Below are 13,299 nucleotides of genomic sequence, written 5' to 3'. Positions count from 1 at the left end.
TAATTCTATTCAAAAAAATGATATTTTCGAGAAGTGAGTATTACTTAAAATTTTAAATGTGCGCATTTCTGTAACATGTAATTTCACTTTGCTATTATAAATTTATCATAAAGTGTTCAAATTATTTGACATAATGCATAAAAAAGTAATTGTGACGCTGATGATTTCGAGAGAAAGAGAGAAAAGAGAGAAAATACTCTTTATTTATGAAGAGTATTACGTATAAAGCAGGAGATGTATTTAGCCATTAACCGGTATTATTCTAGCGGATATTAGGACGCGCACAGCGCAAATGGATGTTCTGATATACTTGTTGATTAAACCTGCATTTAAGCTGATTAACGCTCGACAGGGTTACCAATTCCGCATGATATATGGAATAAACGCATTACATCATTAGATGTAACTGCAAAGCGATATGCTTAATGTTACGCGTCATTACGCACTGAATATCTTTATAATCTCTCTGTCTCTTTCTCTCTCATTGCCATTTATACATTCATTAAATCAAAATAATTAATATAATACACATATATAATTAAACAATAATAAATAACAATGATATGAGAAGGTAGCAATAATTTCAATTCTATTAGGACTAGAATCTTCACTCTTCTTCTCTAATTTTCATGTTGTCAAAAAGTTGCTTCCAATTAACATAATTAATGAAAGCTAAAAATATAATCAAAACGTTTCGAAATTTCTTTGCTTATTATTTTATCTCATATACTTCCATCGATTGGTTTTTTGTATTTGTTTGTTATTAATCTTATCTTTGGATTAATCATAACAAACCCGGATAAAATTCTTGTTTTAAAAAACATAATTACCATTTCAATAAGCAAAAATAATTCTGACTCGATTTACTCGAAGCGCAAACTATCAAATTTGCTGCTACAATCGATCGATTCGTTTTGCGTGCACATCAGTAATCCGGGAATTAAAAACCACGAACAATATCGCTCGCGGCGTGCATTCGCGCGTCCTCAGTTTTATCATGGTACCGCATATTTCCATCATGCTGTATCTGCTCGCACGTTTATCGTCGAGAAAATCTCGCGCTCTCGCGTCGCTGATTAGATCGCCGACAGCTCTTTTTTGTTTTTTTCGTTCGCTGCGTTTCGATCCTTTTGAGCTATTCGTTATGCGTCGGCACACTCGCATTCACTCGACCATATTATTCCGCGTGCGCGTGCAAAAAATATTCGTGGGACTCGCTCTGGCGTGATGTCGGGTAAATCAGCGAAATAGACGACGGCGTGGCCGTTAGCGTTTCGGCATCCGTGATTCGTGAATCTCTATCTCTTTCTCCTTCTCTCTTTCGTGGTCCATTACTCTTATTAGCGCAAAATGGACTTTCGCACATGAATCTCATAACTGAAGTAAAGCCACTCTTGGCGAACAGGAGGGATTTCAGTTCACCAACAGAGAAGGTTCTCTTTTCAGGGCTTTGTCTTTTAGCACATGGATTGGTTTTCCTTTGATGTTAATTTGATTGATATTACTTGAACCATACATGTTGTTTACGTAACATGTTCTGTATCATCTTTGTTGACAGTGAGATTATAGAATAGATATTTTTTCTAAGAATCTTGTGTAATTTTGATTTAATAAAGATCTTTATTAAAGTTTTACTACGACAAAAAGTAAATATAAATAGAATGAACTCACCCATTTTCTTCGTTTTACCGGCGGCATTTAATCATTAGCGACAGCCGGCGATTATCAACAGGCACGAAATAAATTCTGACATCCCCGAGCGAACCCCGCTGAAGTATGCTAACTATTTTCCGCGCGCGATGGCACGACCTCGCCGCATGATCATTCCGGAGGTGGCGCGCAATGAGCGGACAAAACGCCGAAGAATCTCCCGCGTTCGAGTTATTTTTATTAGGATCGATTCATCGCCCTCTTCCCGGGTGAACCCTTTCTCTCCTTTAACCGTTCGCTCATCCCATTTCTCTTTACCCCTTTCCTTCTCTTCCGCGGTGGTAATATGGCTTTCATCGTCCGTATCCAGCCGGTCGGGAGCCGCCGGTATGCACCGCGCGCGAGCCGACCTTAAGGTAACCCAGACTTACGTGCATTCCTGCTCGCACTCCGCCTTTCTCCTCTGCATCGCACAGCCTGCGCATTTCAACGGTTGGAATTCCGCGCAATTTCCTCGGGAATAAAGTGCACGCGGGCGCGGGTTGAGGATGCGCGGAGCGACGCGCGAACAACGAAATATTGACACCGCGAATTGCGAACGCATCGCCGCGCAATTCGCATCGGTGCGTGGCGGAAAGTGCGCTCGTTTGCACGCGTTGATCGTAGACACGAGGACGAACGGGGGAAAAGAGAGCGAGACGCGGAAAGAGGAGAGAAAAAAAAGAAAGAGAGAGAGAGAGAGCGGGCGCGAGATATTTTCGTGCGATGCATTTTCCACGGAGTCGCGCGCATCTCTTCGGCCAAAATGCTTACGGGCGCGGAAAACACCGTCTCGTCAGTGATATATATTTTGCCTGCAAAATTTGCTGGCGGAAAAAATACAAGTAATCGCGGCTGCGGCGACTCTTTCCGACGCGGGGAAAAATGATTGGACGCGATTCTCATTTACCACCGTTTCCATCTGCGGGTTTCCGCAAAGGTGTATTGCGCAACACCGGTGCATGGTGGTTGCTGCGTTCTGCACTAAATTGCAGACACCACCTCTAACGGGTATAATGACCAGATGCTGCTAAAAACGAGATCTGCATAGAGAATTTTCGAATTTATTTTAATTTGAAACACGGATGTTTGCATCTCAAAAATTTATATTGAATTCTTGGTTTGCGCATCTCGTATATAAAAAACATTTTTTACTCCTTTCTCTTCTTTAAGGCGGATGTGATAATGCGAGAAGTTTTAATTCGCTTTCTGGCTAAGTTGTTGTTTTTTGCAATAATGTTTCAAATTAATTCAAGAGAGTAAAGAGACATTATATGAAAAATGTTAAAAATATACACTTGAGAGTATAATATGAATTTTATTTATCTATATAAAAAAATTGTGTGTTATAAATATAAGCAAACTTTGTACATCATACCTCTCTACATTCCGCACATTGTTGAGAAAATTAAAACTTTTTTATATGCGCATTACGTGATTCCTACTTTTATTAATTCTCATAATACAAAATATTAAGAAAAAAATATAATAGTAATGTGAGAGAAAGAGCTATTTCGAAAAATACCTGAAAATGTGCGCAGAGGCGCTTTCCAACATTTCGGCATTTCGCTCAAAACCTATTAAATTCCTACGAGGTTTGATTAGCGCACATTCAACGCCAAGCAGTGAATATCGGGCGCACCTGAATACAACTCTCCGACGTGGTTCCATCGACCGTCTGACCGTCTGACAGGAAATTAATTCATTATTGCATCCCTCTCTTACTTCTATGCACGCGCGCAACGCGTTGTACCGTGCAATTTCTTTGGTCGCTCGTAAATACGTACGAGTGCAAGTCAGGAGTAATTAACAAAATTTTGCGATATTTCGATTAATTTCATGTTTTATGTATAGATATGTGCGCGCGCGTAATTAAGCGCCGCGTATTGACAGATTGTTATTGCGAATGTATTTCGTTATCGTGGTGCTTTTACAAAATTCAATAACAAACATATTTATCGAGATTTAGAATTTTCCGAGGTGGAAATTTTGTGCTCGTGGTATAAAGTCTTTGTGTTTAAAACTGTGAGCGCACGTTTTAAAATATAAATACAAATTTTATCACAAAAATCGAATATTGCAAATCCCGGTTTTAAATTTAAAAAATTTGTAAAATTAGTAAAGGCAAAAAGTGATAATTTTACTGCAAGGTTTGTGAATTTCGTAACCATAACTGAGCAATATGTACGTATACATGTACATATTGTGTATATACAATTATTTATTATATCTATTAAGTATAATGATTTGAGACAAAAAGAGAACGGAATATTAATGATACATTTTCATATTGTGTGCATTTTGTTTTGCGGTGTTATTCATTTATTTAAATATTCATTAATGCAGTAACATATTTCTATTTCTTACTATTTGTGGCAAAAACACGCGTATAAATATATATATATATATATATATCTTGTGTCAAAATCATTATTATCGTATGTAATTTAAAATATATGAACAACAAGATTTGTTCATATTTTTTTCCTCTACTTTTACACAATCAGATGTTAATTTACAGAGATATTAATGTCTTTTATTAAAATTTCTTTGTATTGGTTTTTTTCTCAACGTCTCATCCACGCGGACATAACGAGAGGCACGAACGCGTGCAACAACCATCACCGGCGGAATTCGCTCGAAAAGCGCTAATTTTTTTTAGCCAAGCACATCCATCGTTTTAAGCCACCGAGTATGCTAGCGAGCACGCTCTCGCCATCCGGCGGTTACGTTCGAATTTTTTCACAAGTATCGATTCTTCACTCGCGTGTCAATATATTTTTTCTTTTTGCTTGAGCATCCCGGCGCGTCGAGTGCGATCCAATGTTGCTGATCGTTTCGCTTTACGTGGAATCGCTTTAATGTGAAGGCAGCTCTTTTAAGCAGAGTAAAATTCTGGTTGCGCGAATTATTTCCTCGCGCGGCTACTATTGTTTCTCGCGACGCGATTTTTACAGCTCCCGGTCGCTTTTGCGCGCGCACTTTTCCATTAAAGAAATTTCCATATTAATGGAAGCTCGACGGAGACGACAGCCGCGAACACAAGGGTGAGTGCGAAAGCGAGACTCGTCGAGAGAGTCGATGAAAAATACGTCACTGAGTATTTCGCAGAGTTTCACCTCGCGCTCTTTCGCGAAATAAAGAGGTTGAGATAAATTCTAGAATAATTTCTCTTTCGCGATTTTTTGACTTTTTGCATATAATGCAATCACGTATCTTTCTACATAATGTATTTAACACATGTATTCAGTGATTGAGTGATATATTGCTTACACGTTTGCTGTTTCCTGTTTCACAGGCGGGAAGTACCATATGCTGCCCACTGGAGAGTTGCTCATCTTCTCGGTGACTTCCTCCGATGCTCACTCGACTTATCGCTGCCGTACCGTGCACCACGTCACCGGCGACACCGTGGAAAGTTCTAACCGCGCCAAGCTTGTGGTTACCGGTAAGTTCTCACAGAAATGCACGTGCGTGTCCGTCAGCTGGACCTTTGCGAGTAGAAGTCCGCAAAAGTGCTCTTGGTATTGTGCAAATTTCCGAGAACACTGCAAAATTTAACTTCGGAAGTAACAATAGACCTGAGAAGTCTGAATAAAGAACAATGCGGTAATTAATACGTTGAGATTTTCATAAATAATAATCTAACAATAATGTTGGATGAAAATTTAAACACGTAATTTTCGGTAAAAGTCGGTTTTAAATTTTCGTATATTTTACAACAATATAGTTTGTATTATTTTTCTAAAAATTTAATATCTTAGGATGTTTTTGTTTTCTTTAAAGCGAACTTTTTTAATATTTCTCAGAGACACGATATGAACGAAGAGTTTCAAATTTCTGAAAATTCATGAATAAAAGCACTCATCGAAATGGACAAAGTATCAGAAAAATTTGTTTTTAACCAATATTTGCACTCTCTCTGGTGAGCGCGGCGCTCACGATCCACACATAAACATTTTCTCGCAGCGACCTTTACCGCTAATCTCTTACTCTCATTACATTTCATATTACGCGCGCGCGTTCGAGACAGAACTCTCCAGCAGCATAATTGCGATCTGCGTACGTGAGCAGCCGTTTATCCGTAGCATTTCTCAGTGATGACCGTCTGTGGAATATACTCGCGTTTTGCACATCCACTTAAACACGAGCGTTTATACAAGATTCTCTCGTGCGTGATCTTTGCACGGCACGAATCACGATGCATTGTTGCGCGTTTCTCGCGTTGCGTTTCTATTCGGTCGGCAACCGGTCTCCGTCGTGATGCTTTCTTCATGAATAAATCATGAGTGTCCGAAATGCTAATGGCCGAAATGTCCGTCCGACGATATTTCTGCCGAATCGTGAGCCAAATGTACCGACATCGTCGAGAATAAGCTCGGCATTCGGACGGACAAGGGAAGTAGCGAGTTGCATTCGCTATGTCAAACACATAGTTGTGATAATCTAAATATAATTTTACCAAAGAAACTTCTCGTAGTATTTCACAATACATGTAACGTAATTGATTTTAAATTTAAAATTAGTTTGTAATAAGTTTCTGACAAAGAATTTTATTTTCCTTAACATATTTGGAATAATACATTGCATACGATTTTTAATTTACGATAAAACTGACTGATTCTTTTTTCAACAGAGATCATTGCGGTATATATCGCTTTTATAGAAACCGTTTAATTCAGGTGACACAAAGGACGGCTGACGATCTTGTCACAGAGAACTCGGTAGTTTCTCTCAGACGATTTTGTCACGAGAACTCGGTAGTTTCGTCGGCGCACTTGAGTTAGCACGGTAGATGCTGACTGATAAGGCATAAAATGGGTCGAACGTGGATGAGACTGCGGAACAATGGAAGGCTAATGATGAGAGTGTACCATCTTGTATATATCGGTCGCTCGCGCGCTGAAACCGATAAGATGGCGAAAACCAGTGTCGGACGAGCATATTGTTCGCCTCCTATCGACGTCAATCGCTGGTAAATTAACCTTTGCGCGTCTGGAAAGATGAAGGATGTCGGGAAACGCGAAAAATTTCATGCAATATTAAAAATATGTCTTATAACTATAAATTAAGATCGAATTGTTTAGAAAATTTATGATACATACATATGTAATGAGTTTTAACAGTTTTCACAGACGATGATTTTTTCATGATCGTGTAAAGAACGTCGCTTAATGAATTGGTGACAAATTGACGCCATGAAAAATCCTCAGCGCCGCATTGTCGAGTCAGTGTCTTGTTTTCGCGGTTCAGCGTCCTCTTGTCTCTTTTTGCTATCACCTTCGCCATTATCCGCCCCTCTTCTTCACCCCTCCGTATTTTTCGCGACCTTTCACAATTCTTCCCCCTCTCTCGCTATCCTCTCGCGTTGCCTTCCGCGTGCCAGCGACACGTCGGAGTTATAACACTTCGTCGCTGCATTTTAGGAAAGCGCGGGCCTTTTAGGTGGAATGGTGACATCCATTAAAAAAAGTTGGGCGTAGTTGTATGAATCGTAAACCATTTGGAACCGAAGCTTCCAAAGTCACCACCACGCGATAGGAGCGTCGCCGCTTAATGCGCGTCGATCGTGCGGCACGATATCGATAACACTTTGCGATTTTTAAGCTTTCAAGCGTCTTTTTTGTCACAGAAGAAATTTAGTTCACGACGACACCCGAGAATGTTTGCAAGACGATTGTTTGCTAGCTGAAATGGATGAAATTTAATATCCCCGGGGTTTTGCGCGTCAACATTTGATACTTTACAACAGCGTTTGGTAGCTTCCGTCGTGTGACTTTTTTGCCAAAACGATCCAAAGCCCGGAAATATTGATTTTTGCTACGCCAAAGAAGAATCTGCACGCGCGGAGTAATTCGAGAACGTATTTGTTCGCGTGTTAGCAAGAAATATCGATTGTGAGAGGAAAACTCAAGGTCTATTTTACAAAAAGAGATTTAAAAGGAAACGTACCAGAAGAAAATTTAAAGGTTTTTTATCACCCGATACAGTGTGTGACACACACACATCGGAAAACATGAACTCTTATGCAATTCTCGGATTAAGAAGATAATTGACATCACGCAGTCAGATAAAAAGAACGTGTGACATCTAATTTAGCGTGACTTACAAGAAAGTTTTGCTTGAAAAAAAAACCAACTTGGCACTCAGACATGCATTGATTAAGATCGCTGGACTTTTTCCAGCGGCTTTCAGTTCGGAGAAAAGCTCCAAACCGAAAAACCGACCAGCGCGCTTTTTTTCCGCCGGACACATCACGAGGGTTGCCAGAATTCCGAAGAACACTAAAAAGTCTAATTTACGGCGACTTCTCATTGAGCAGACGAGACGTGTAATTTTGTAAGGAAGAAGACGCAAGGAAAAGGCACTTAACTATTGACGGTGGTAGACTCGCGCTCGATTTCCGTCTGAGAGTTCGTGGCGAGATAGAGCGAGGAAGTCATATCGAGATAGTCGGCGGCTCCTTTATGGCAATGATTCGCATCGCAGTGGAACAAGTCGAGGACAGGTCGGGCGGCCCGTGTTAAACCGAGCGTTAAATTAGTTCGACGGTCGAATAGTTTCCGGTGAGTTTAGCATCTTTGCCGGTGAAGCGATCTCTCGTGCCGTTCTCTCGTGCGCGTCTTTTTGTACGAGAGAGAGAGAGAGAGAAAGAGAGAGAGAGAGAGAGAGAGAGAGAGAGAGAGAGAGAGAGAGAGAAAGAGNAGAGAGAGAGAGAGAGAGAGAGAGAGAGAGAGAGAGAGAGAGAGAGAAAGAGAGAGAAAGTAGAAGGAAACTCGTGTGCGCAGCATCGTCGGATCGACGCTTTCCTCTCACTCCAGACTTCAGAGACACAGCCAAAATCTCCGGGCGCAATTCACATTGCGGTCCCGAACAGCTCGCCGCCGGCTACGTGAAACTTGTGCGATTCCCTTTTATTTACGATCCGACTCTGCGCGGAATATTCCGAAAAATTTCGCGAGCCAAAATAAGCACGCGTCCCGAACAGACAACCAGCTTCCCGGAACATAAGTTTCGTAGGAGTCAATGTGTTGGAGCTTGAGCTTTAGCGAAAAAGGAGAAAAGTTTATTACAGTTTGCGACAGAAAAAAAGATATAGGAAATGTACATACATAGGTATCAAATAACATGCGCATCGACAATATCATAAGATATACATCTAAATACATACGTTTTGTTTGAACATATAAATATATTATTTCACAATTCAATTGTAATCACACCGCTTATTACATTCGATATAAGCAATATTGAAGTTTATTTGATGTTTCACATTTTCGCTTTGCAACAAATTTGAGATAAATTGTCGCTTTAACGCACAAATATCACATTGTCGACTAAATTTCGATTGAACACGCTCGATCATCGTATTAAAACTGATTTAAAGCAGATTACGTTTTGGACCTTAAAGATATTAAATACATTTTCAAAGAGATATTTTTATCTTGATACTTGATCAAGAATGTTAAGACTATATCATATTCCTTTAAACTTGTTTTACGTTTAAACTGCTGAAATATCTTTCTAAAAAGTTTTAATTAAAATTTTTCTCTTCAAATTCCCGCATATAATCCGGCCGAGTTAAAGTGGCATTGGGAAAATCTTCATTACATTTTACAACGACGACGTTTCTTGCATGATTTACCTCTCTTGTACCAACCATCACCACGTAAAACGCATATCGCTTCGCTTTGGCGTCCGCCTGTCTGTTTGTCTGTCTGACTATCGGCGCGAATTCCGCCAAGTCGCGACTTTCCAACTTCCGGCTAATTAAACTTTCGTTGCTGGATATTAAATTCTGCCGATGTTGCTCTCGAAACGCAATGAATCGAGAACCGCTACCTCTTCATCGCGCTTTCCCGCTCTCGTTCTCTTGCTCTTCTCACCCTCATCTCTTTCAGTGGAAACGCATTTGAAAATTTATCCCCTCGCCCTCCGTCACCCCTGAATTCCCCCCGAACTCGCGGAAATCCGCGGAATAAGTTGGGGGTATGGGCTTTTATTGGACCCGCGCGGATCCTTGCCGGTCAATGACGACGGAGACGAGAAAGCGGCGGGAATAAAGGGGGCGAAAGTGAGGAAAAGAAGAACGAATCGAAAGCGAGGAGGTCGCTTTATTGGTATGAGAGAAGAAACTCGACGAAAACGCTAAGTGCAATCCGCAGAGCGGCCGATGCAACCGCGCGCTGTGTGCAGCAACGTAGGCAAAAAACAATGCCAGCGGCTGTCGTGGCACCGCATCCTTATCGAACCACCCATTTCCTTCCGTTATCTTCACGCCGATCTCCATGTTGATGCGTCGAAGTGCTAGTTTCTACTAGTGCTGCAGTTAGGAATTTCTGCGCCGCCACATAGGTGCAATGAACTTCTGCCATCGAATTCTCTTAAATGGAAATCTTGAACTACAGTTTAAAGATGGAGAATATTCTCAGGTACTTTTTATTTTATCTAAGCAGCTTTATCTACTTTCGAAGTTTTCATCAAATACCCATTTACTTTGCATAACAAAAACTATAAGTAGTTTTTATTTTTCACTTTACGGGTCTTAACAAGTTTCTTACGGAGTAATCCAATGCACATAATTTTAACAGCAATTTTTTATGAGATAGCGGATATCCAATTTAAAACTTGTATTCTAGTTTCTCTCGTATATTTTCTGCATTTTTTGGCATGTTTTTTTTATTCTTCTTTTCTTTATTTTACTACTCTGTTATTTTCTCTTTTCGCGTGATATGTGCTGCGTATATATCGCGCGCATTTTACGCAGGTCGAGAAGAAGAAGCGGTCGCGTGAGAGAACGACTTGCACGGAATTAGAAAAGAAATATCAACGCCAGAGGTACATCCGCTCGCTGCCATGTCGGTTCTCGTCGTCGCTCATTTGGAGCGTCGCATTGGCAAGATCGCGCGAGGATTTGATAGCGAGGAAGGAGGAAACGCGAGGTGTGCGTGCGCGAGCGAACGAGCTTCACGTATATTTCGCCTTTTCTTCCCGTATTTACCCTCGCGTATTACATACGCGCGTGTGACGTTGCCGTAAAGCCGACATAATTCAATGCAAACAGCGGAGGAATAGGGAACGCCGGAAAATAACAACGTGCTGTGCGCGCGTTGCTGAAAGAGCGAGAGTACGCGCGAGCAAACTCCATAAACGGCGACAATTATTTTCGCAAACAGCGCGACGAAGACTTACTCGCGTATACCTACCTAGAAATAACGAACGCAATTTTGAAATCCCTCGTGAAATTCGGTACATTCTTGGTTTATATGAGGAACAATTACACGTTGTCATTTAATGTGTAATTTATATTTCACGTTTGTTTTCTTTCTCTTCTTGATTGTGAACATAATTGAGTTCGTACTTTAGTATTTTTGCTCAATTTTTTCTCATTTTTATGCACAACATGTGCGTAACGTGTCTCGGCACACACGTAACGCAATAACGCGTTTTCTATTTTATGTCAAGCAACGGGATAGACGTCTCTTTCTCTCAGAATTATCGAGGATAAAGTACGCGCAGCATATTTTAACAAAATAAGTTTCAAAACGCGCAAGTTTAATTATATTGATTTTACATTATAACGATCGTGTTACCGCCACAACCATCGTGTACCGCACAATGGTGCCGCGGGGCTAAAGTCATAATTACGTTTCTCTTTTTGCGTCTAAGGGCAAGATACTTGTTCCGGTTCCTCTGCGCGTAATATACGTCTTGAAATGAATTATCAAGTTATCCGCTCTCGCGCGGGCGACCGAGCGCAATTTAATGCGAAAGACAAAGCGCGCTCTCACGCTCTCTCTCTCCCGCGCTAACGAATCGTAACATAAAGATAATAATAATGTAATAGAGCAAGTAACGAGCGGTATTATTTTGTTCTCCGCAAATCAGCAGTTGAAATTGTTCGTTAGCGCAAAAAATCCACCAAAGAAACTCAAAACATTCGCCGATAAATTGCCTCTTTAACGTCATTAACTTTTGTTAAATAATTTACATACAATATAATGTGTGCAATGTATGGCTTTATGTCGGCGTTCAGCCCATATGAATTCGGTGCGAGATGACGCTTTAAATTGTTAATGGAATGGTGATTTTACTACAAACGTGCGTTAAAATATACAAGTGCGTTATAACAACGAAAAAAGCATCGAATCATCCAAAGTTTGACACGCAGCAAATATATTTTGCTAAAAATCCTATTATTGTATATTTCACAGACTTTGTATAAAAATTTCTCTTAATATTTTTACAAAAATTATTTAAAATGTAAACGAAAATATAAAAAGTTTGCTGTGCTGATAAAAAGAATAATGTATTTTAGTTTATTTGAGTGATTTAGTTCGATGTGAATTTAAAAATAATTTTATACCCGAAAATCCGATAAACTCTAATGATCTCGTAACAAGATATAAATTATTAGCTTTATTATCATCTCGAGGAAATATCGAGCATACATGTTCCTTTGAGCGCAAATTGCACGCATCGTGGCCTGAATTCCGAAGCAATCAACGGATGACATTAAATTATATATGCGCATCGTCGACTGGCGAAGCGAGCGGGACTTTGGTGGCGTAATACGGTTGCCGATAATGCATGCGCAATTAATTCCGTGAGTGTCCCTTATCTGCATAAATAATTAAACTCACCTTAAGCCGGAATTGCTTTTCAAAGCGCGGATTTGAAATGTCATTTGATTTTCTTCGCCGCTTTCAAATTCACAAGCGCCATTCAGCACGTACCTTAGCTTGACTAATTAGATTTTTAATTTTAACTTAGAAGCTACATTCTCGGCACATTCAGAGAGGTTAGATGTATATATTTTACGGAGAACAATCCGTTTCCGTGTTTATTTAAAATTGTATCTACTAAAAATTACACAAGGTACTAATATACTACTTCGCGTAATTTTTTTTTTTTTTTATTCTTAAGATAAAAACAGACAGGGAGAGAACCCGAAACCGCGATGATTAATCGTAAAATAAACTAAAACCAGCAAATGATCGGCGCGAAGAAATCGCTTAGAGCGGCCACGAGGTAAGGACACAGAGCGGCAAGTACGTTCCGTAATGCGCGATAAGAGACCTCGTACGGTTAATTAGCGTCAACTTTATTACGACGGGGTCGTTTGTTCGGGGCAAATACGCGAGCGCGAGGGAGAGCGAGCGACCAGCGCCATTTGAATTTCGCTTTGACGGCGATACACGCGCGCCGGGTGTATATTTAATAGACTCTTAATTGGAGTCACAGGCTCGAGAGGTTTAATTGGACTCGCGTGCTACTAGAGAGCGCGGGACGTACTAGCCGTTCTACGGTTTTTGCGTTCTCTCTCCTTCGTCTGTAACTCGTTTTTTTTTATTACGCTCTTTCATCCTTCGGTTGAGAAACAGAGAACGTCCCCCTTCATCTGGTTGTGAGAAGACGCGGACCTCGGAGTTTCAGGTTGCATAATCGATAGATGACGACTCAAGAATATCACCAGGATGTTCGTTTGAACGCGATATCGCGGTCGTTTTAATCCTCAGAATAATAAATCGGGAAAGATGTCTCAGATATCTTGTTTGCTTTCTATATATAACATTTGTATATATATATATATATATATATATATATATA

The 13,299-nt window shown here is 40.3% G+C and overlaps 1 protein-coding gene across 2 annotated transcripts in view; it reads left to right on the top strand.

Moving 5' to 3' along the window:
- The window catches only part of LOC109858186 (Down syndrome cell adhesion molecule-like protein Dscam2), a 128,808-nt gene that overhangs the window by 74,095 nt on the left and 41,414 nt on the right, over nt 1–13,299 (top strand). For both annotated transcript variants that reach the window (XM_020435216.1, XM_020435226.1), the window contains exon 5: nt 4,988–5,137. In XM_020435216.1, coding sequence (XP_020290805.1) covers nt 4,988–5,137 — 150 coding nt within the window. The remainder of the gene's footprint in view (nt 1–4,987; nt 5,138–13,299) is intronic.

Source organism: Pseudomyrmex gracilis, unplaced genomic scaffold, assembly GCF_002006095.1.
Source record: "Pseudomyrmex gracilis isolate BER0280 unplaced genomic scaffold, ASM200609v1 scaffold_6, whole genome shotgun sequence".
In the NCBI taxonomy this organism is placed as follows: domain Eukaryota; kingdom Metazoa; phylum Arthropoda; class Insecta; order Hymenoptera; family Formicidae; genus Pseudomyrmex; species Pseudomyrmex gracilis.
The sequence above is the reverse complement of the archived record's forward strand: the minus strand, read 5'-3'. Positions and strand labels throughout refer to the sequence as shown.